The sequence below is a fragment of the Dreissena polymorpha genome, chromosome 9 (genome assembly GCF_020536995.1).
Source record: "Dreissena polymorpha isolate Duluth1 chromosome 9, UMN_Dpol_1.0, whole genome shotgun sequence".
Classification (NCBI taxonomy): Eukaryota; Metazoa; Mollusca; class Bivalvia; order Myida; family Dreissenidae; genus Dreissena; species Dreissena polymorpha.
The window spans coordinates 37514427-37540471 of NC_068363.1; the positions used below are offsets into that span (position 1 = coordinate 37514427).

Sequence of the window (26045 nt, forward strand, 5' to 3'; positions counted from 1 at the left end):
CGAACGGACGCACACAAACACACTCACGCGCTTCATTTGTTTGTTTTTTTAATCAATTACATAACAAGTCGCTGAATAAACGTATGCAATTTAATAACAAAGATTTAAGTAAATTTGGACACATTAAAACAATTGAGTAATAAGAAAAATCAGGTTGGTTCTATATAATGTTTTTAGGAAACTAACAGGTTGCGATTGTTGTCGTAACATCGTTAGTATTCATCTTTAAAGCACTTGTCATGTTCTTTAAAGTCCCATAATGTAGAGGCGGAGGCGACATAACTTCCGCAAATTTCGCCATGTTCTGTCTTTTAAAAATCTCACTAGCAGTCGAGGCATGAAAAGCGCCCTCTTGATGACGTAATGAACGCTGCGGTCTCGCGCAATCAGCTCGATCCTCGTCATTCCCGCTGTCGCTGTCGGACATAACAAGTGAGTGCCCTGAGAGTCGGGGGTTGCTATGTTTGTCCTCAAAATAGCCGGACGTTTCTAAACGTCGGTTTGAATTTTCTGAATCTGGCCTCCGAAATGTGGAAGTACGAGCCATGTTTGCTGAGTACCGATCGGGTATGTGTTGCCCGTAGGCGGAGGAAAATATCAGATCACCGTCCGATTGGAATAAGTTTTTAGGGGTATGATTTTCAGACCTCATGGAAATAAACGGGTCACGTTTATTTTCCAGTGTTTCCTGGGGATAAACGATGTCTCGCGTATGTTTATGATGCAATAATCTTTCCCTGTCGCCATTTAAATCAAGATTATCTTCAAACTGCGGCACAAAATCGCTAGAAATGCCACAGTTGGTGGCTTGATTCCCCTGCGTCTCATTGTGCTCCGATTTTCTGACGTCACCATCGGGGTCGGTAGAGCGCCTTGAAGGCACGTGTATCGCGTTCAGTTCAACGTGGGGACACTCGTGACGCAAATCGCCGTTCGTCGGTAGTATGATGTCGTCCTACAAAACATAAAATAAATCATGTAGAGGTTAACAAAAGAAGTTCAATGTATGCAACAACAAATGGCATTCGAAATAAATGGCGTTGTAAAATATATAAAAGAATGTTATACAAATAAAAAGATATTGTTAACATAATGACTTAAATGAAACATCTTAAACCTGTTGTCTTAAATGACCTATATGCAAAACTGAACAAAACTATCGATTTTTATTTTTTTGGTATAACAGCCAGCACAATGTGTTCCATGTAAAAAGGGCCACAGATTTTGGCATGTTTTGAAGTTTGTCATTGAATGCGCTTTATTGATAAATGTAAACATTGGATCTAAAAAGCTCCAGTAAACAATCAAGAATGAAATAAAAAAAATAAAAAAGTAACCCTCAACAGGGCTCGAAACACTGACCCTGGAGTAAAAAGTCTACCATTTAGACCACTCGCCCATCCGTACTCATGCAATGTTGCATGTATTTTATACTCTATATAAGCAATCCTCGTAGTTTCACCAAATATAACGACAACAACAGAACATTCCAAATTATTCGATCGTTTCGCGTTGCAATGCTTTATAATTTTCAGGTCTTTAAATCGTCAAAAGATGCATATAATGGCTATTTTAGAGCCTGGTAAATGTTCAGTATGACTGTTTCCTCACAAAAAGCATAACTAAAACGAAAATTTGCGATTCTGAAACAACTTTGTATAATTGTGTCAATTTTCCAAAACGTGTAAAGGCCCCTTTAAGACACCATTTACAATTGTGATAGCGGGGATCAAGCTTAAATAAGTTTTAAAATATGAGGATCGTGGAAGCAATTTGATCATAAAATTCGTAAATAAAATACACTGAACATCAATACATTAAAAAATTAAGGCTATGACAGCATTATTGGAATATTTTCTACTTTAAATAAACGAGTCTGTTCCATTTCAACCTTCGAAAGTCTGAATTACATCTACAATATTTTTATAAAATAGCAATGCTATCTGGACTAACTTTTTGTATTATATAGTAATTTTCTAGGGCCAAGCGTATGAATCCGATCTATGATTTAAAAAAAAACTTTATCACACGTGCTTAATTAATAATTATTAATGAATGTATGTACTGATAATATTTTTCAAGAATAACGAGGTATAACATAAGAAAAACGTTAAACTGAATTCGACTTGACTTGAACGTCGTGAATTCCATTACTTCTGGCCATAACAGCTCTTTCATTTATGTCCGATAAAGCTCCTATAAGCCTCTGTCTGGGACAAAATACTGGGCTTAATGTATGTGCCTTAAGCGTCGTCCCAGTCCACACAGGCTTATGAGGGGAGATACTTTTCGCTCGTATGGAATTTTTCGTGTAAAGGAAGTCTATTCTAAATTTTAAATCCAGTTTGGACGGCAAGTGTCGTCCCTTATAAGTCTCAGCGAGAACACAGGCTTATCTGAGACGACACTTAACGAACATGTGAGTCGCGTTCTGAGAAAACTGGGCATAATGCATGTGCGTAAAGTTTCGTCCCATATTAGCCTGTGCAATCCGCACAGGCTAATCAGGGACGACCCTTTCCGCCTAAATTGGATTTTTGCTAAGAAGAGACATCATTTAAACGAAAAATGCCATAAAAGCGGAAAGTGTCGTCCCTGATTAGCCTGTGCGGATTGCACAGGCTAATCTGGGACGACACTTAACGCACATGCATTATGCCCAGTTTTCTCAGAACACGACACATGTAATTAGACCAGTTTGTCCAGAACGAGGCTTTTTCCTCAAAGTTTTGTTAAATTTGTGCAAAGGAATGTACGCTCTTTAAACATGACACTTCATAAAAACATCACTTTAATTTCCCCATAATTAACGAAGTTGAACACGACTTATGTTTTATGTTTCATCAGGCTACGCAGTTAATACTGGCGATAAAATTTTTGCTGGAGACGGAATTTGGATTTCAAATGCATTCTGATCGCGAAATGAAAAACCGTTTTAATTATCGATAATTTGTAAAGAATTACCACAATTTCCTGACAACGGTTGCTTGAACGCCGTGATAGTAATTTGAATACATCCGCAGTTGCGCGCCTGTAATTTGCAAACAGACGAATACGACCGGAAAGACGTTGGATCGATACCCACCTTCAATGCGTGTAGTATGATTATTAATTCATGTCGATTGTTTTCTTTGAAATTATTCAATTAATAAAGCATTAATTTCTCTCTGCCGTATGTTCCTCCATCGCATAATTGTTTTGATTATCAATAGCATATACGCTCAAAATCGTCCCCCTAATTACCGTCATTCTCAGAAATTATCTGATAAAACCCATTCCAAACAATTCTCTTATTTCTACCTATGAGTTGAATTTAAATCCTTTTGACATACCGTATATTAATCGTTCGTTATGGGTGTTTACTTTTTCAAGAAAGTCACAGTTTAAGATAAGTTTTTCTTTGAAATTCCACGTGCTGCATGCTACCAAAGGTAGTTCGTTAAGTGCATCTTAGATAACTTACTTAGGACCGGATAAATAACACACGTCATCGGGTTCAATATAAACACTTGGTATGCAATGACAGCTTGCCTTATATCCCATATAAGTTTCATTATACATTTATTCATTAACACATAATAAACGCGTGACAACAAAAAAAACTTGTTCAACTCCGCAGGAAAAACGCAAAATGAAGCCCCCACCGTACAACATCATGATACAAATACGTGCATGAAACTATGTTCGTTAAAGCGAAATTATACGATTTTGTATATGTGTTAAATTGTAATATATTGATAAAATATGTAACAATAAAACAAAATAGGCAAGAAAAATTATAAATTGAAGACGAATTTCATAAAATGCAGCAAAGACAAATTAGCGCCCCGAGTCGATTGTGACGAAGATATTTCGTACATATTTTCCTACATATTTCGCATTATTCGACACATTTTCTTCTGAACTTTTATTTTAATTTATAATGAAATATATGTTTAATAAGTTTTTTTACACATTTTATATTAATTAATAAATATTTGACAAAATCGTATAATCTCTCTTTAAAGATATTTTGAAACAGTTGAATTGTATGAAATGTCTTTCGTGATTGTTTATATGTACATTAAAATAGTGGATGTTTCCCCTTTACCTAAATGGTTTAATTTTGTGCGTATGTGTTCATTTAAATAGTCTCTCCATTGAAATGCAAAAAATATATCACGTTTGCTGAATAATATGAAGCCCATTCAATTATGTAGCTAACGATGTATTTTTGTGTAATTTTGGCTCATATTTTCATGTTATGTATTAACTGGGCTTAAAATAAACTTGGAACTTCACACGGCATAATAAAGTTCCTATTTCAATTGCACAAACATTTTCCATTTTATGAAAATACTAAAAAGGTTTCTTATTCTCTATATTTATTGGTCAATTTAGTGAATTTACATACTTTTTTTCTTTCTAATGCATGCTTATTTAACAACTCGGGCTAAAGCCTTGTTTAATTCTTTTCGCATCAGAACTTCACACCATTATGTATTGACCCATCAACGGCGGTTAAAAAAAATCGAAAAAAAACGTCTTAAATAGTCTACGCACCATTTCGTAGCGTTTACTTCCGGCGCGCTGCAGGCACACGGTGGCCATGATGATGACGATGCCGCCGCAGAGCAGCCCCAGGATCACAATGCCACTCATTGCCCAGCTGGACAGGTGCTCGAGCCCCGTCGGGCAGTCCGAGTGGTCCCCGCACGGGTTGTGTCCGTTGCACACGATCTCGTGCGCGATGCAGCGCTCGTTGTTGCACTTTCGCTCGGACGTCCTGCACGACCCTAGAAATGACCATTATCTTCAAATTAAAGACTTTTTTATTTTTAATCTTTTTCTTAAGAATTAAGATAGCTATTTCACTTAAATAGACGCAGTGAGTATATTTTTTTAAATATTTTTTTTTAACTTACGGTGAAAGGGATGTTAATTCGTTAAAGAACCGATGTTTTTATTATTTTGAGATTCCATTAATAATAAAGAGACACTACATTTTTATTAGATGCTATGTCTTAATTACTGGTTGGTGTAATTAGAAAAAGCGTACGCTGTTTAAGCTGTTTTAATCTCTAATAAAGAGAAGTAAAATAAAGTATGTGTTACGTATGCATTTTATGTATTGGACTGTTCATCGAAAGGAAAATAAGATGAAACACACTTTTATAATTATATTGGAAATCAATTTAAATAATAGCATTTTACCAGCTATATCCGATATTTAAGAACGGACGGACATACAAATTATAACGCGTATGCATTCACTGCTAATTCTACTGATGATAAGTGAACTTGAATCAATGCCTTGGCATAATTGTTGATTTACAGACATATACGATTACAAACCGTTTTTTTTCGGAAACGAAACAGTGTCACCAATTATGCAATTTTATGTTTTATAGCGACATTAATTGGAAAACGATGACGCTGTAAACATCCGTTGCGTATAAAATTTATAGACATATTTGCATTATGAAGATCACGGTTTATATGGCAATATTAGTTATCATTACATTTCGTTTCATTCGAACATAATGAGCCACCATGACGTTGAATTGGGAATTGATACGAAATATATGCATCTCGTTACAGAATCGACATCAACTTTTGTAACATGATTATTACACGAAATACGGTTATGATTGCATTTTCATGTTTATATCCATTCCCAAGTGAATCCAATCTTCTCGACTCAGCAATCAAGGCGTTTAACAAACTCCCCTGGTACTGGTCTAAAATCAGCCATCATAGAGTAGGCAATATCAGCATTCCCTTGACGCACATCTATGCTAACAGCAAAGCAAAATAAGCAGACAAGGGTAATTCAATATATTTACTCGTAATTTATGACTTTATTTACTTAAATTCATTAGTGAATCCATCACAGCTGCTATAAATCATATGGGCGAAAGACAACCGAAGTGCCCAGGACGAATTCACGATCAATTCACTTCAATACGAGATACTTAACCACACCAAAGAATGTTATTATTAAATTCATGCACCAAAGAATGTTCAAGGTCAATTTATATACAGAATAATACTTAAGGGCAACACCTGCTCGATTTATGTTGAAAACGATAAAATATGAGACTCGTTCTGAGAAAACTTAGCGTAATTTAATATAATAATAATAGGGTAAAGAGTAGTCCCATCCTAGACGAAGCAGTCCGAACAAGCTTACCACTCAATAAACTTGGCTTAATTGCTGTTCGAAAAAAGTAGTCCCATCCTTGACGGTGCTGTCCCTCAATAAATAAGGGACGTAACTTTCCGATTAGACTTGATTTTTGTTTAAAAGAGACTTCCTTCAAACGAAAAATTCCAAAAAGCGGACTTTGTCGTCTCTGATTAGTCTGTGCGATTTTTTCTCAACAAATCACGAGACACATTGGGTATTAAGCTTATTTTGATATAATTCTGTTCAGTGACATTTCCTGAATATTAAATCAGGGCAATTTGTACCTCTTCGAGCTTTCCATAGAAAATTTAGCGCGTAATTGATGATATTATTCAGATGCCTGCTTTGACACAAGGGCATTTAATCAACGATAAATATCAAGCAGTCCCCACTGAAAGTCAGCAATCCCCGGCAAATGTGTCATTTCCGGGAGACAATAGATGGCTGTGACACTGAATACAATACACATCCCTCTGAGTTTCTTGCTTTTTAACTATGACTTGTGTACGTTTTGATACTTTTTTAATACAAAAATATGTTGTGTGGAATCCGAGTATTTTTCGAATACAACTATATACAACAACAATTACTACTACTACTACTACTACTACTACTACTACTACTACTACTACTACTACTACTACTACTACTACTACTACTACTACTACTACTACTACTACTACTACTTCTACTACTACTACTACAACTACTACTACTTCTACTACTACTACTACTACTACTACTACTACTACTACTACTACTACTACTACTACTAATACTACTATTACTACTACTACTACTACTACTACTACTACTACTACTACTACTACTACTACTACTACTACTACTACTACTACTACTACTTCTACTACTACGACTTCGACTGCTACTACTACTACCACTACGACTACTACTACTACTACTACTACTACTACTACTACTACTACTACTACTACTACTACTACTACTACTACTACTACTACTACTACTACAACTACTACTACTACTACTTCTACTTCTACTACTACTACTACTGCTACTACTACTACTACTTCTACTACTACTACCACCACCACTACAACTACTACTACTACTACTACTACTACTACTACTACTACTACTACTACTACTACTACTACTACTACTACTACTACTACCACTACTACTACTACTTTCTATTTAACCTTTGCTATAACCTCGGGCAGTTCTGTTGTATCATAGGTTAGAAGACACGATACATGTATTTACGGGTTTAATCAACGGCATCTACTTTTCTCGGAGGGGATGATTTGAATGCACCGATGTGCCAACTGAATATTTCATTCTTGGTCGCTTACGAAGGCACTGACAGATAAACACAATGACCCTTTTCAGAACATCTCCTCACGATAAGAGCAATCTGTCATCTGGAGAGATGTCATTCTAATTGACAATATTCTATATGACGGGAATATGTATACACTACAATGGGCCGTGAACAAATAAGATCCTGCTTGAAAACTCCACAAAACATGTCGGATCACGAGTTCAAATAAGGAAGAAACTCTTCAATTATCACGTGCCTCAGTGTTTGTTTGATAAATATATGATTCGTGTTCTGCAAAAACTGGGCATAATGCATGTGCGTAAAGTGTCGTCCTAGATTAGCCTGTGCAGTCCGCACAGGCTAATCAGGAACGACACTTTCCGTTTTAACTGGATTTTCGTGTAGAAGAGACTTCATTTAAATGAAAAATACCATTAAAGCGGAAAGTGTCATCCCAGATTAGCCTGTGCGGACTGTACAGTCTAATCTGAGATGACACTTTTCGCACATGCATAAAGCCCAGTTTTCTCAGAAAGCGTCTCATATATATCCGTGCACCGCGTGTTTATTTATGTCATTCACACAACGTGTTTTGCTCTGTGTTAAAGCCTCTTATTGACAAAATACGAATTCCGCAGTGAAAACTGTTAAATAATATTGGAGGTCAAAATGAGCGGATCAAAGTTTTGAGTCTCATTTTACAGCGAATAAAAAAACGTGGCATGCGAGATTAAACAACCCAACTGTGGATTCCGGCAAACGACACTCTGCGTTGTTATGGTATTGTTCATCTTATTAAAGACTATTAGCAAAATTCAGTTTAGACTGAAAGCGTCGTCCCTGGTGATCTTGTGCAGATTCCATTTGCTAAACTTGGACGACATCTGACGAGCATCTATTAAGCCCTGTTTTCCCAGGGCGAGACTTAAATGCATGGAAATAAAACAATGATTTAAGTAAGCACGCACAATTGAATCATTCATTTCAAACGGCGTCTCCTCTGAATTAAACAAAAACACACAGACAATAAAAACACAGCTCATTAAAGATGTCTTTATTTACTGTTGCGGCAACAATTCTATTCGCCGACAATTACTTAGCAAATGCTATAAAAAATAAACTTCGCATCTGAGACAGGTTGTTTTCGCTCATGTCAATATGCTCTACCGCTCGTTCAGTTCTCCCGAATATTTCCTGGGAGATCTGTAATCTAATGGAATCTCGTGAATAATCAGACCTTTGTCAACACTGATACGACATCGGTTTGTCAACTCATTACTTACCGGGACAGCCGAACGGGAGTAATAGTGGGAAATTTACGGGTTTCAGTCACCTTTAAACACGCATTGACTGGAATTCGATGCTTTATTTAGTGAATCATAGAATGAATCAGGGACCATATATCAATATAGTTTTTAAATAATATATTAATATATTAATAATAATTAACATTTTTAAATATGATAAAGCGATTCGAGCGCATATTAACGCAGGTTAAGGCAAGACCTTAGCGATGAATAAAAATCAAACAGTTGAGACCGAAGACGTAAGACGACTATATAGTATTTTAGTGCATTTCTTTAGTGTTTTACGAGTGTAATTGTATTCATCTAACTTATTTATAGACCAAAGCCTGGCCGACACAACACAGATGTGAAATGTTGTTGTAAGGTCAACACTTTTAATGAATCCTTATCTATAGAATTTTGAAAGATAAAGTATAGTACAACGACACTTACATAAAATTATTATGCATTATCTTTAACGGACAGGGGCTATTGAAGATAATTAATTTTTAGGGACGGTAACAAGGACTTGTATCGCTTTCTAATTCTTACCTAGTCGAAATGCTGCAAAAACAATCTTGAAATGCACATCGATTCCGAATCCTCGATTTCTGTAAAATCGCAGTGATAAGGCATTTCCGGTTGTTGCGTACACTTTACTCCCTATTTCCACTTCCGTTTTGGAGCAAATAATTGGACGCATGCCTGCAATTTACAAGCAGACAGTTTCATTCAATTTCGAATTTCCGGTTTCTAAGTTGATAATGATACACTTCCTTGAATTTGATAGTTTTGTCAATAATGTACGCGAACCATTACGCACAATAGGTCTATCTTTATTTTTTATTTTAATCGATAATCACGATTGAAAAATTAGAACATTTTAGTAATTCTCCTAAATAACATTATGTAGTAGTTTATGATCAATGGAAAAGCATGCACCTATAAGTCATGTGGCCATCTGACGCCGTATATTTAGTTTTTCGGCTCTTTTTATGTTTGATTACATTAACATACACGTGTGCAGAATAAAAGATGAGAATTTTGCGACATCATGCAAATTTTACAGTTCCTTGGGTAGATGGCACTGTCGGACCGTATTTGGTACAAAAACGAATATGGTACATTTGTACCATATTCGGCCGAATATGGTACAAATGTACCATACTCGGACCGAAGATGGTACAATTTTCGACCGAATATGGTACAAACATTGTACCATATTCGGTTGGAATAAGTTTTTCTATGCTCGCCAAAACGTATTTGGTACATACCAAAAAAACTCATAAAAATGAAAATGGCCTACGTATATGGTACATAAATTATGTATTTCTTAATAAATGAAATAGTCTGCCGATGTGTAAACTTTTTTTCAAACTCAAATACATTGTATTAACCTAATATTGGAAGTGACAAAAGTATCATCATCATCATCATCATCATCATCATCATCATCATCATCATCATCATCATCATCATCATCATCGTCGTCGTCGTCGTCGTCGTCGTCGTAACTAGCAGTAACAGAAACAGCTAACCTAACCACACTTTACATGGATTTTGCTGGTTGTGTAATTATTTCGCCGGCTAGCTCAGTCGGTTGCGCGTCAGATTGGCACGCAGGCGGCCTGGGTTCGATTCCCGGGCGGGCCAGATACTTTCGTGGAGATCATTAATAGCAATTTTCAAATTTTTAAAACTTTTTTTTTCGAAAGTGTATTTTCACCAAAATCCGATTTAAGAGATTTTGAGCTCTTTTAAATGAATATATCTCTCCAAAAATAAGGATGTTTGACTGGCTGCTTTAGACAGGTGTGACTGTATTCCTAAACATTACTTTGTAAAGTTGATTTGTCGTTCCGACGTCATATTGCTGAGAAGCCGACAAAGCTTTGAAGTTTCCGATTTTTTCTTTGATAACGTGCCGCTTTAAAAAGGCGGGAATTTTGCACACGAGTCTTACTCAGAAGTCAGTAACCATATTTGACTTGGCGGTCGGCAAGAAAAGTTGTGATTTTCGACTAGAAAGAATTGAAATCCAAACTTTCTTCAAACTTCAAAAGAATTCTTGACAGTAAGTACTGTACATAATTTTAATTTTCAGTTGTCTTAATATGCATTGATGTTTTAACATGCATTGATTTTTATGTTTTATGCCCCCCCCCCCCCCCCCCTCAGAGTGCATTTGCAGTTGTCCGTCCGTCTATCCAATTATCCGTGGCATTCCTTCCGGGTGCGTAACTCCTAAACTGCTAAAATATTTAAGCTACAGTCATTTTTTCGAAAGTGTATTTTCCACCAAAATCAGATCGAGCTCCTGTAATCTGTAGATTTGAACATTTTAAATTTTATGGAGTTTATAGGTCTTTGACCTTCGAACCCTGCCTAGTCGTGACTTCTGGTGAGCGACCTAGGCCCCCAGGGCCCCTTCTTTATATCCCTTCCATCCACGTAGCATTGGTTTCTACAGACCGTTTGTCCGTTGACCGCCATAAGTTTGCCCGCTATTTTTCCCCTGAATTTGAATTCGGTTGGATTTCAATGAAACTTTACATGAAGTACTTGCTACTTTCATTGCGCATATTGCCCGGAAGTTCGGATTGTAAATTTTAGCGGAGCTATCAGACGAGTGATTTTAGCTCAGCTCATGTCGTGAGACATTCGTTTTCGACACGCGGTGTTCAATACAAGCTCTATTAACTAATGAAGTATAAATGTATAATAACTTATTATATTATTTCAGATGAAGGAAGCAATTAGGAGAAAAAGGAAGCAATTAGGGTGCTTGCCCAGGTCGAAGTACGACATTATTGTCAGATGTTTAAACGGATCGTTCGATGTCCCTGTGAAGAAACGGACACCTGAAGAGAATAATTGTTTGGCCATGATTAGAAAACGTAAGGACTTCGAGCTTGGTGACCGGGGTTCTTTATTGTGTGGCGGAAAGCAAGTCCTTGTGAAAGAAGATCTTCCTAGATTTGTTGAGAAGATGTTCATGGAAAACAAAGGATGTGGAGCAAGGGTTATTTACAACAAACTGAAAGTAAATTACACGGGGTTCTCGGAACAAGCTATCCTTGAAATACTGTACAATAGCAAGTATTACCATGAGAAGTATCCGAGATTTACAAACAAGCCAAAGCCAAAGACAATTACAGAAGAGGAACCAGGCAAAAGATGGCAGATTGACATAATTAACATGAAAAATCAAAGTGTTAGCTACAAGGGGTCCACATACAGTTATATTCTACAAGTCGTGGACGTTTATTCTAGGTACGTTATGCCAAAACCCCTGAAAACGAAGAGTTCGCGTGAAGTTGCAAAGGCATTAGAGGACGTGTTGATGGTTAACCTTGCCCCTGACATCATCCAATGTGACAACGGACTGGAATTTAAAGGCCCTAGTATGAAACTTTTGTTGAACAAGTACAACATCAAAATGATCAATAGTAGGCCGTATCATCCTCAATCACAGGGCAAGTGTGAAAGGTCAAACAGTGTTATAAAGGCCAAGATTCTATTTGCAACAAAAAGTAAACGTGGATTTAACTGGGTCGAAGGGCTTCAAGATTTAGCCTATGCCATAAACACAAGTTTCAAACGAGTTCTTGGGGGTCTCACGCCCTTTGAAGCCTACTACGGAAGAAGTCATGTTTTTACCTCGTGAAATAAAGAAAACCATACGGCGAGCAAATAAAAAGGCTTACAGGTCGCTGTTGAAAAACGCAACTTCCCCAAGCAAGTACAAAGTAGGAGAGACAGTATTAATTCGCTATCCCTTTCGAAAATCCAGGGTGCCAACCAAAAGATATGTTATCGAAGGCAAGGTAGAAAAAGTAAAACGAAATGGTGTTTATATCGTGTCATTTCAAGTACCGAACAAACCCGAACTTGGATTCGTAAGCAAATCGGTTGGGGTCGAAAACATGACTAGCCTAACTGTTGCGTTAGAGAAACAACGAAAAATTAAAAAACATTCATTAAAACAGAACCGCTCAGAGAAACAAAATCACAGAACTAAGTACTATCATGTTTTAACACACCATGAACATCTGCAGTTGTTGGATGGGGTGAATATTGCCATGGACCCAAATCCGGATGGAAATTGTCAATTTGCTGCTATATCGCATCAACTTGGTAAAATTGGTATATACAAAGACGTAGATGCTTTACGTAAGGAAGCAGTCCATCACATTGTAGAAAACAGATATTTCTATGAAACTTTTGTCTATGATGAAACATTTGATGAATACGTTAAGAATATGTCTAAGAATGGGACATACGGCGACAACCTCACGCTCATTGCACTTATGAGAGAATATAATTTGCAGTGCCTGGTAGTTTCTACCCGAGGACTAGAACACTCATCAATTGTGTCAGCAGATGGAAAGTTCGATGGTGATGTTGGAACAATTGCATTGGGGTATTTCCCAGAAGGATTTGGCATGCATTACGTTAGTATCCGTATCAATCAACGCGTGTACAAGGACATAATATCACGCTTAGAACAGTCGTATGACAACGGTGACTCTGGCGACAGCGCTGCGTCTGGCGACAACGCTGCGTCAGGCGACAACGCTGCGTCTGGCGACAACGGTGACTCTGGCGACAACGGTGACTCCGGCGACACCGCTGCGTCTGGCGACAACACTGCATCTGGCGACAACGCTGCGTCTGGCGACAACGGTGACTCTTGCGACAACGGTGACTCCGGCGACAACGGTGACTCCAGCGACAACGGTGACTCCGGCGACAACGGTGACTCCGGCGACAACGCTGCGTCTGGCGACAACGGTGACTCCGGCGACAACGCTGCGTCTGGCGACAACACTGCATCTGGCGACAACGCTGCGTCTGGCGACAACGGTGACTCTTGCGACAACGGTGACTCCGGCGACAACGGTGACTCCAGCGACAACGGTGACTCCGGCGACAACGGTGACTCCGGCGACAACGCTGCGTCTGGCGACAACGGTGACTCCGGCGACAACGGTGACTCTGGCGACAACGGTGACGTCTCTGTGTGTTCAGCCCTGAAAGAGCTTCAAGATATGATAAACAATAGGAGGGCACAGAAGCGAACGACTTTTCCATTTCTGATGTTACCACTTCACATTCAAGTTGAAATTTTTAAGTTCTGCATACAATCAAACCCGTCAATCCAGTTTGTGTTGGCGAAGGTCGGCAAACCCTTTAGAGATTTAATAAGGTCAATGAGTTTGCAAACACCTAGAATTTACATTCGGCCGGATATTGGACTAGATACTAGTAACAGAAATCCTGTTAGCGTTCGTTTCCTATTAACAAGAGCGGGCAGAAACAGCGGTCTTATTTCGGCAATAAAAGGAATCATCAAGGGGCCAAAATGGGCAAACGCATGGCTGCGTTTGCGTGTTAGTGGAATCGGTTGGTATGATATCATAGATGTCATGTACAGACATTACAGGTGAAATATACATGTATATCGGTGTTTGGAAACCTGTTATGTTATTTTTGTGATTGATGATTATGTTCTTCTACCGGAAATTTGTTGTCATTTGCTCATTTACTGGTAACTTTTTACGAAGCACATTTGGGATATTTTGGCTGCTACTAAAATGAATGTATATATGTATATTATGTCTTGTCAAAATGCTACAGTTGGATTAAAATTTAAATGCTGTTCTATGTTCTTCAATATTACTTTGAAAAATCCTGTCAGTATACCAATAAATGAAAAAAGTACAAGTTTGTTGAATCTCTTGAATGAAACAAATTATAAAATACAAAATGTAAAATGAATATGTGATGATGATGATGACAAAACATTTGTGATGATGATGATGGTAAAAAAATTGTGATGATGATGGTATTGGTGATGATGATGACAGTGGTTATGATGATTGGGGTTTGATGATTGTGGTGATGATGATGATGATGATGATAATGATGATGATGATGATGATAACAAACGTTTTGGGATGATGATGACAGCGATGTTTATCGGACGATGATGATGGTTATAATGATGATGATAAGTTTTTAGATGATGATGACGGCGATGTTTATCGGCCGACGATGATGATAATGATGATGATGATAACAAAATATTTGTGATGATGATGATGGCGATGTTTATTGGCCGATGATGATGATGATATTCTCATCGTCGTCATCATCATCACAACATCCTCATTATCGACCGAAAACATCGCTGTCATTATCATCACAAAAAAAACTTTTGTGATCACCATTACGATCATGATAATGGATATGATGATGTTGGTTTTGATGGTGATGATGATGGTGGTGTTGGTAAAGATAACAACGATGATGATCATTGGGGTGTTGATAATTGATGTGATGATGATGATGATGATGATGATGATGATGATGATGATGATGATGATGATGATGAGATAACGATGATGATGATGATGATGATGATGATGAGATAACGATGATGATGATGATGATGATTACGATGATGAGTGTGTATCATATTCGGAACGAATGTGGTACATTTTTCATCCGAATATGGTACAAGTTTGTACCATATTCGGTCAGGCATTTTACCCCAAAACTGCAGATACGTATATGGTACAATTAGACAGTTGTACCATATTCGGCCGAATATGGTACAAACTTGTACCATATTCGTTTTTGTACCAAATACGGTCCGACATGCACCGTAGCAAAACAGGGTATAAACACGTGCTGTTAACGGTCAACTTTCGAATATATGATTTATGATTAGTTTAGTTTAAACCTATTTATTTTAGCTCGATTGCATTGAAAGCCTCTGGCTTATTTAAATGCTCTCGATGACGTTTCCTGAGCATAGAACAAGTACTTGGTGTCTTTGTGGAAGATCTAAAGAATGCTCCCGCAGTGGGGATCGAACCAATGACTTCCCGGTCGTTAGGCGAATTCCATATCAATTACAACATGGCGACCTTAAATGTTTTATGATTGATGTTAAAGTAGCGGTATTTATGTTCCAAAGTGGCTATCTCTGTCGTTCAGACGAGGTGCTTTTACAGTTCCAGTAAGTCCATGGACGATAATTCAAAGTACTTTAAAGAAAGAAATGCGTCCTTAAAAAAAGTTAATAGTGTTTTTCCAGTGATATTGTTTTGATTGCGAGAATGAATTAAATACAGTGAATGTTCCAATACGCTTAGCACGAAGTTGTATGAACCACATGTAAATATGGATATCTCACAACACAATGTACATTTGATAACTTCAAACGGTTTATACATGTCAATATCTTAGACGCGTTGCCACTTTACGAACAGAGATTTGACATGAAACAGCATAGGTGGATCCCATCCCTGCCTTCATAACCAACCACGTGATGATAGCCGAGCCACGTGGTTCAACAATTTTCCCGTTGTTATTTTTACTTTATTTAATATAGGTATTTTTTAATTATGAACCAAAACTTATACACTGTTTTCAAAATCTGACAAATTATACTAATTTTCATAATATAATACTTACACAAAATTTTAATGAAATCCTACCAAATCTGGTAGGAGTTTTTTCTTGTGATGGCAGAGATTGTATGTGAAAGCATGGAACGAAAACTTTGCGTGGAGATTGACGCGTCGCTAGCTGTGAGATGCACATGAACTTATCGATTTAAAGTTCGAAAATCGTTATATACTTAATGTTTTCGAGATTACTTGTTGGGGTAAAATGTTCACGAGCAATGATTTTTATTTCTTGGTTTACATATGTTTGAAAATGTTTGATAAAATGCGGTTTAATTAAAATTCTCGAGCAAACGCTAATGTGTTTGGCTGCCTCAGACGAGCTGCAGATTACAGCGTATTCACCGAAAAGACAACACTAAATCCATTAACAAAAATACATGTTTTATGTAGTATATTTACCAATATAGTTGGTATATGCTTCCCTTAACAGAATACTTTACAATATTGTCCGTCAACTGCCAACAATTCATATATTTTGGTGATATTCAATATCTAGAATTGCATCCATTCGGGAATGCATGTACATGTATATCAATTAACTATTGTATTTACAAGTATCGCGAACAAGTTGTAATCGTGCACACCACGAATTATGCTCGCGACGGTTTCCACTTGGCAGCGCTGGTGTGACAAATGGATCGATTACAACATCTTGCCCCCGTGTGTATCCATTGCCGTAAAGACCTTTCATCACGCTACCAACATAGGATATCTCGCTACATAAACTAGGGCTTTACCGAAAATTATCTTAAGATTCTTGCACCGGTTTGTCATGTATACTAAAGGTCAAATAACTCAGGAATGATGTGTCCACTGGGGATGAGAGCAAAAGTCATGCCTATGTTCACGTTATAGCCAACGTCATCACATATTTGCAGTTTGAATTTAATCTCTTTAAAAAAGTCAAAGTAGTTCGTTTAACAGATAGTTTATTTGCGACTTAAGCATATACAGCTCATCGTCAAAAACAATAAATCAATCATAAATACATATACATACACATGCGTCAAACTAACAACAAATGTTTATGCATTTTTACTCATAGATGATTTTTGTGAGAATGCAATATGAAAGAGAGAAGGCTCTTAATTGTTAATTGTTAAACAAATTGTTTAACGAACATGGAGCATTTATTCCATCTGATTATCTGATAGACCGACCTGTTACCGCAAAGCCTACACACGCTGCACTGGTTTTATCATTTCTCGAACTCAGTATCGGCATTGTGACATGTTTTCAAGAACTAAACAGTTTATTGTTAGAAATCGTTAATTTTCGTCCTTTCAATGAGGAATGTATGTGATTACACATGGAAGAATCTATATCAAAGAAATTTAAAAACTATTCCATAAAAAATGATGCAACTGTTCAGATTTAACATTGAACGTGATAATCGTCAAACAGTTAAGCACACGCAAGTAATGAGAGCGGACATTTGCCTTTGGGTTTAGGTTGACTATCCGTAAAGAATTACAAAATACCTTCTGTCGAAAAATAAGATGTACTTAAACGGATAGGTTGTGAGGTGCGTATATCGAATGTGCCATAGCACCTTTCATAGTAGAGGAAACAGTCTTTAAAGGTACCGTCAACCACGACGACGAAGAAAAGAAAAGTAGTACAATTCCGATTTTTTTTAAATGAATAGTTTATATTGATTATAATATCACGACTGGTATATTACATAACTTGAAAAAAATGTTGTTAAGTTTTCATATTTTCATTATATTCGGTAATAAATTTTACTGGGTATGTCTACCAGGTAACTACCAGTTAAATATAAACAACGCCTGTAGATTGATCATTATCGTCACGTGGTAAATCCAGGAATGCAAATTGTGCATGCGTAGTGAATTGTATATATTTTATATATAAAGTGATCAATCTGTTTGCGTTATTTATAGTGTGTATATCGTTATGTCACCTATTTTCGCGATGAAATTTTATTACCGAATATAATGAAAATATGAACCTTTTTCTATGTAATGTAATATACCAGTCGTTATATTTTATCAATATAAACTAATCATTGTAAAAAATACGGTATTTTAGAACTTTTCTTTTTTCGTCATTCTTGGTTGACGGTACCTTTAAAAATTTCAACACACAGAGGTCATGGGAGTGACCCATCGCGAGTGACTTTGTGGTAATCACGATAACATCCCTTGATAGCGTGGGTTGAAAACCAGACGATACAAAATGACATTTGAATTTAACGCATTGGTACGTTCCTGTTGTCAACCATCCATACATCAAGTAAAAATTTTAAATAAGACAATCCCAAATATGGAACTCTATGCATGCAGTACTTCGCCGAATTAAACGGCATTTTTCACAGGAATGATGTTTTTAAAACAACAACTGTCAAACGGAGAATAATGTAACTGAGAATTACACAACAATAGACAAAAACTGTTTTTGTTAATCATTTAAACAATCAAACATTTAATTGTCACGTATTTTTTAATTGGTTCGTGTATAAAACTATACTACAACATTTAAAGGCGCTCACTTGACTGTCTCCCGAGGCGGATCATCTGAAAGTCGCATTTAATGCCTCGTAAAGTAACCAGACCCTTATCCAGTGATTTTGATCGGATTAAATGTCTTTAACGGCTTATCATGTTTTACAAATACACGTGATAAAACTTGTCATATTTCTATAGAAGCTATTGGTTTGAGATATTGACTTATGATATAGCTAATATTTATGTTGAATATTGCTTTGTGATACTAACTTTGTAACACGAATGCTTTTATTGTTTTCAGAGGGGGTAATCGCGTGACAAACAAGATGGCGACCTGTCGAGAAAGGTATTTTTCGCCGATTTATATCCTTTATTACTTTTATTAATTTTTAAAATGCCGCTCACTTTCCAGCCATATTGACAAGAAAGTGATTAGCGTTTATATCGTAATAATATTCGCTCTATATCTCAACTTTACTCGCTGCGACTTTTGTTAACAGGACCTGTGTGACCCGCTAAGATATTTCGCTAAGAAATTTGTGTCAGAGATTTTTTTTAGAGGGATAGAAGTAGGAATTGTAATCCCTGTTAACAGCAGTCGCCAAAGGCGCGGCCATTTCCCCAACTGTTTACCCGCTTTATGTAAGTTTAGTTTTATGTATGAAACATTATATGTTTTTGTGCATGTTCGCGAATGAAGTGAGTTAAACTATAAACATGAGTTTCAAAGTTTTTCAATCGGTATGTGCTTGTATCTAGATGGCCCAGAAATATTTGGGAGGCGCGCGCGCGGGGTGTTCCCAACCCGCCTGGATCCGCTTATATCGATTCTGATAGCCTCATCTGCAACTGTGTTTACAATAAGTTAGTAAATAGTTCATTATTTGCTTCAGCACACTTTGGCCACAAGAACATTGCCAGAATCATTACAGAAATGTTTCAATAATCACGTTCTTAATACCTCGTTTCAGTAATGTATTGCCTGCAGACGTCTGCTATTAGTTTTACGAATAACCGCATCTTGCAATTAATATCAGACGAATTATGAAGCATGCTTCTGGCCAAAGCACGTTAATTTCAGTGAAACAGATCAAACCATGTTTATGCCATGATATTTTCCCCATAGGCTAGGTGTGGAAATTGGTGTTTAGGGTTTGTCATTTCCTCAGCCGATATTAATATACCACTGCAAACGTCAGCGTTGCCCAAGGGTCATGACAGCATAGCAATGCCATAGTGTATCGGTACGTATACCTTTGTCCCTTACAATAAAATAATATTGTGTATGGTATAGTTGAGTATATTTAAATGAAAAGACATTCACCTAAAAGTTTCGTTTAAAATACAATTAGTATTGATAATGCTTAATCACAGGCTACTATTTTTTTTTAATGCTGCATGCACAAGTTCTTCTATTTGCTTTTTCAGTTTACGATACCAAATCTTGCATGTGGAATTTGAATGTATTTTAACGTTACACGTATCGATGGAATGTCCAATAATTATCTTAATATACTAAAATACATATCTGTCAAAGCTAATTTTAATCTTATAATCTTCATATGTAGAGTCAAATTTTTTAACGGACAAAGGTATTCACGTTTAAAGACAATCCTAAAAGCTTTGCTGACTTCATTATGTTAAGAGCTAACAATATTTCAGGATTTGCGTCGTAAATTAGCGACTGAAAGCGCGATATGATCAATGTGACGCCGTATGTGACCCACCCATTCTTTCATTCTGCAATACTAGCGTGGTGTGTGGCTACACATTCGTCATTTATTTCACCATTTCCACAACTATGAATGAAAATGAAAATTTGAAATTCAGCAATCGTTTGCAATGATCATCTTAATGGTATGAGCACATTGACATCGGTAAAATAATTACGTTTTGCTAACTTGTGAACTACATTCGAAATATGATGATGCCTCTAGAATATTTAATATACGTATTAACTAGATTCCTTCAATGAGTCGGTGATGAATATTCAGTTTGCACCAAATATTTTAGAACCAAGTAATTATTTTGAAATGCCGGAGAGCTTAGTCAGTTTCACGATCACCTTCGTTTTGTCATATAGTGACGCTGATATGAGTCGTGTTCTGAGAAAACTGGGCATAATGCATGTGCGTAAAGTGTCGTCCCAGATTAGCCTGTGCAGTCTGCACAGGCTAATCAGGGACGGCACTTTCTGCCTAAATTAGATTTTTGCATATAAGAGACTTTATTTAAACACAAAAAATCATAAAAGCGGAAAGTGACGTCCCTGATTAGCCTGAAACGATACTTTACGCACATTCATTAACCCCCCTTTTCACCAAGCGAGGCTCATATAATCAGATATCGTTGAAAAGCGAGTATTCACGGATTAAACATTAAAGGAGTTGACCATAAATCCCATTTAAACGAACACCCTCTTTCTAGTTTATACAACGCAACTTTCAATGTTGAGTGTATTCCGACTCCAGGCAAATTTGACACGTGATTGAATCTATCAAATGAGCACGGACGGATCGATATGTATACAATTAACAACCAAATTCATCAAATAATCATCCGTACGCTCGTTAATGCTTCGTGTTTCATTAATGGAGAGAAATTAAACCGGGCATTTGCAGTGATGTTGGGAAGCGATTTATGGCTGTTTTATGTTTGTATAATACAATCTGGACCGATGACTTGTTTAGAATGATCCAGCACGTCTATTTCAAGACCTTTTAGAGAGCAGTTTTATGAGAGCATTTTCAATTATGTGGATGGAATGCAATTAGAAAAATTGAATTTCGCGTTTATTCTAATTTAGCTAGCAAGAAAGCATTTTTTAACTTTTTTTCTACAGACATCATTAAAAAAATCTCAAGAAACAAATCCAACTGACCTACTCAACAAAATAAATCACTTATAGATACGAACTTTTTAGTACGTGAACATACAAGAACATAAAGATTTGTGTGTTCGAAGTTACTGCGTATATGTTCACTGTTTTTAGTCCAGAAATTAAATTATTTAATGTCTAAGATTTTTCTTATTGAATTACGATATATTATGTTCTTAACAATCTTGGTTTGTTTGATGAAAAATAACACTCATAAACAAAACACATATTTATGCGAGTCCATTAAATGTTATTTTGTATAACTATGTGTTACGACCACTACCTTTACACGTGACATTTTTATCCACCGGTTAAGGCGGAAGGATATAGAATTGGCTGTCCGTCCGTCCGTCTGTCACAAAACATTTTAGGGATATATCTCAGAAACTTTATATGATATCAACATAAAACTTCATAGGTGAATAGATATCAATGAGTTTATGTGCCATGCAAAATAATCATAGCCCTATACTTCTTTAATAAGAGTTAATGCTATTTTTTCATTTGACGTAACTTTTCAGGGCTATATCTCAGATTCCATGCAAAACTTCAACATGACACTTCATGGGTGTATTGATATTAATGAGGAGAAGTGCCATGCTTTTGAACCATAATCTTTCACTTGCTTAAATAAGAGTTATTGCCCTTTGTTGTTTTGTATCATGGAACTTTTCAGGGCTATATTTCAGAAACGATGCAACAGTTTAACATGCAACTTCATATGTGTATACAGATCAATGGAAAAGGGTCTATGCACATGAACCATAACCATACACTCTCTTAATTAAGAGTTATTGGCCTTTGTTGTTTTTGTATGATATAACTATTCCAGGCTATATCCCAGATACGATACAAGATTTAAACAGGAAACTTTTGAGAGATTAAACCGTATATCAAGGAATTTGCACAAAAATATTTTGCGGGGGATATCAATTCAAAGAATTTGCATGTTATATATGATATGTATGTAAGGTGAAGACTAAAGTTGTACTATATGCATGACGGAATAAAAACAATATGTTCTGTCCGATTAAACTCATCCAACTGAATCATTAAAACATTGAACCTAGAATGGACAAATCTTAAACCATTTATGCCTATCGTCTAGCAAAAAGGTCTTGGCAAACAGCGTAGACCCAGATGAGACGCCGCATGATGCGGCGTCTCATCCGGGTCTGCGCTGTTTGCTTAAATGAATTTCTAAGAAATATTCTAAATATAGAAATAAATATACTAGACATCCCTAATTTTGGAAATAAATTGATCCAATTTTGAAGAATGGGAGAGTCTACTAGGCATAAATGGGTTAATGAATTTATACTTTTACTTCGAATGTAATGTGAGGCGTCCGTTGAAAGAAGACATGATATTGACCTCGTAACTCGAAACCTTATTTCTTAAGTGTTTTACCATCTCTAATCAGATCCACTTTTAAATAAAATAGACAAACACAACTTATTGTGTTCTTTTGTAGAAAGGCATGGCTCTCTTGACGTAGCAAAATTAATATTAGTGGCGTAAATTCTTAAAAAAGCCGACGCACCTGTGGGGACGCTTTCATACGGGCCGTTGACGTCACGAGGCTCGAGGCAAGCTCTGTCCACGCGCTCAGTGCGGTTTGGCGACCCCAGGTAGAGCTCGGTGAAGTAGAACATCACATGACTCCCGATGCCGGTGCGTATCGTGAAGTCACACGAGACCCGGGAGTCACTGTTGGTGGCGCTGCTGATGGAGAGCTCCAACGCCGCCTGGTGCACCTTCTGTGTCTCCATGTCGATGACGTCATTGCAACTGGTGTCTGGAAACAAAAGGGCCTGACATTTGAAATACTTATGAGTGGTTACAATCGTGAAATTGTTTAATTTAATAAAACAACGAACACCATTAGAAATATATCGTACGAAAGTAAGCGAAATGCATTTTAACCAAGCAAGTATGACACATTTGAGAAAGCAAATACTCGCATGTTGCAATATTTGGTAAATGTTTGTTTTTAATATATTTGCGCCAATATTTTTGTATAAAATAAGTACGAGACGACATGAAAGATAATCTTGAGATGCATGAACTTCTTATTCATTCAAAAATTAAGAATACATTGAGTCCGTCATGATTACTTCTGCAGTACAATGCACTCCGCCTGAGAATAATTTTGTATTGTTCATATATTTATTATAAATATCGGTCTGAAATCAGGCATTGTCCATGCATATGATATGTGCATTGTTTTACAGATGCAAAGCTTTAACCCTTTGCATGCTGGGAAATTTATCGTCTGCTAAAATGTCGTCTGCTGAATTTCTACAATGAGCATTTCTTCGATTTTTTTTCAAAAAATACTATCAGAATAGCAAACTGTTTGGATACAGATGAGACGCCACGTTCTGTGGCGTCTCATCTGGATCCAAACTGTTTGCAAAGGCCTTCAAAATTCGGTTCCCGCACTGAAAGAGTTAACACGAATGTATTATAACAACTGCGAATCTGTATACCGGTAAAGTAAACCATGATAACGATGGACTTATCTAAATGCATAAACATAGTGAAGTACATAAAAACACACTTAAATATTTAAGTGACAATGCGCAAACTTTTTTTTTTTATTAATTAATTAAAAGGTAAACTCAAAGCATTGATAAGAGTCTTTGAAAATAGAACCTGCTATTTTTCATATTAATAACAGCGCATGAATTAATCTCTACTAAATTAAATAAAATAAGAATTCTAAAAACAAAAACTAGAAAAAGTTGAAGATTACTTAAACAAAAAAATAATTGTATTAAAAATCTATATTTATTATTGTGTTTTTCTCCGTAAGCAACAAGTCGACTCATTTTGCTTATTGTTTTTATTTTTAATTACAGAATTTCCGTCACGCAAACCAATAAAAATGCCAATAATTGTATGTAAATATTAAATTAAATTGCCAAATCAGACTCGTTCATAGACTGGGCGTGTATTTTTCATGATTTTATTATCATGTCTTTGTATTACATATTAATCTGCTTGGTTAAGGTTGTGCACATGTTGTTATTGAAATGTTCTTAATTTAATAACTCTTCATCATAATAGAAATATGCTTCATGTAGTGTAATTTTTTCCTATCTGTAATTATAATAATTAATTACCGCTTCGATATAATTTACGTATTCTTAGAATTGAGTGTGTTTATTCATATTCATATTCTAAAAATGACCATTTTATGTTATGTATTGTTATGTTAATATACTTAATTACGTGACTGAAATTAATGTGTATATTTGATTATGAAGAAGATTTAATTGTGTATACGTTCTGAATAAACTGTCTGTCTGTCTGTCTGTCTGTATAATATAAATTCAAAAGAAATAAGACAAAAATAAATCAACATTTAAGTTTAAATGCACAATACTTACATGTTTTAAGGTCTTGAGTCAATGCTTCTAGAAACGGCAGCTTTGCAATCACCAACAAACACTGGCCTAGCGAAAAAACTTTAAGTTGGGCATACCACTCAAGTTTAGCCATTTCATCCTTTATATTAATTTTCACAAATACAATAAAGCTATAAAAGCACTGTCACTAACACGATTATAAAAAGTTGGGTAATTTAGCGCCTGCCGTTTACCTCTACTGTAACACCAGTTTATAATATTTAAACGACGTTCCGTAGTAATTCAGTTATTGCACCTATCAATTGATATATTACATGCATCTATTCATTGACTCGATTTAATAAAAAAAAGCTTGACATGACCTGTCATTAAAATATCAAAATATAAATGAGTTCGATTGATTCACTTTGTAATAATTTTTGCGGTTCTGAAATGACCATCATTTACCTTTTCCATGAAAAGAAAAAGTGCAATACACATTTGATGACATTCACATTCAGTAACATCGAGAAATCTTATATATGACCCTTAGCAGTCTTATTTATAATTTATCACAACACAAGTTACTAACACTGTCTTTATACCCATCACTAATATTGCCGCCCATTATTTATAATAGTCACATTTAAATTTGTACGCACATAAACTAAATATCTTTTGAAAAGTTTATACCCAATATAGATCTAGCATCTATAATTTTTTCTTTGATAACTCCAAGTTTGTGGGTTGCAAACGGTAAGTTCCGTGTTTATATCTTAAATAGAGTCCTCCACACACACCACACGCGAAGATGGACAGTAGTTTCAAATAAGTCAGCGTGGCGTGTCAATATCTATACATTCAGTCGGTAACGATTTGCTAATTTTTCCAATCGCAATTGGGAAGAAAGCGAACATGTATGGTGTACAATTATTGTCAATGCGTTGTTGTAACAAATACACTTCTTAAATAAAATACAAGTACTTGGTAAGTATGTATGCTTTTAAACATAATTGAATGTAATTGACTTTGATCATTCACTTTACATATAGAAACCTGGTAACCGTATTTTAGTTGTGGTGACATTTTAAAACCTAAGAGTCA

General features: G+C 36.2%; 1 protein-coding gene and 1 long non-coding RNA gene across 3 annotated transcripts; one reads left to right on the forward strand and one right to left on the reverse strand.

Annotated features, from left to right (window-relative positions):
- Positions 1-122: 122 nt before the first annotated feature.
- On the reverse strand, positions 123-25752 carry LOC127846629 (uncharacterized). Its single transcript, XM_052378058.1, has 5 exons — positions 24984-25752; positions 23132-23386; positions 9314-9466; positions 4543-4775; positions 123-955 (listed from the first exon to the last, which is right to left on the reverse strand). The coding sequence occupies exons 1-5, from the start codon at positions 25093-25095 to the stop codon at positions 182-184; spliced, it is 1527 nt and encodes a 508-aa protein (XP_052234018.1). The 5' UTR covers positions 25096-25752; the 3' UTR covers positions 123-181.
- LOC127846630 (uncharacterized) lies at positions 7592-23195 on the forward strand. 2 transcript variants are annotated; one of them, XR_008033588.1, is made up of 5 exons: positions 7592-7737; positions 8084-8255; positions 19012-19056; positions 19837-19954; positions 23063-23179. It is a non-coding gene; the product is annotated as an uncharacterized LOC127846630 (long non-coding RNA). The 2 variants fall into 2 exon arrangements; XR_008033587.1 differs by lacking the exon at positions 19837-19954 and having other exon boundaries at positions 23063-23195.
- Positions 25753-26045: the final 293 nt, after the last annotated feature.

Excerpts from the sequence above, each read along its gene's own strand:
- LOC127846629 (XM_052378058.1), bottom strand. The coding sequence starts at position 25,095 with ATGGCTAAACTTGAGTGGTATGCCCAACTTAAAGTTTTTTCGCTAGGC. Across the intron at positions 23,387-24,983 it reads GACTCAAGACCTTAAAACAT|ACACCAGTTGCAATGACGTC; the intron begins GTAAGTATTGTG and ends TTTTGTTTCCAG. Across the intron at positions 4,776-9,313 it reads TTTTGCAGCATTTCGACTAG|GGTCGTGCAGGACGTCCGAG; the intron begins GTAAGAATTAGA and ends GGTCATTTCTAG.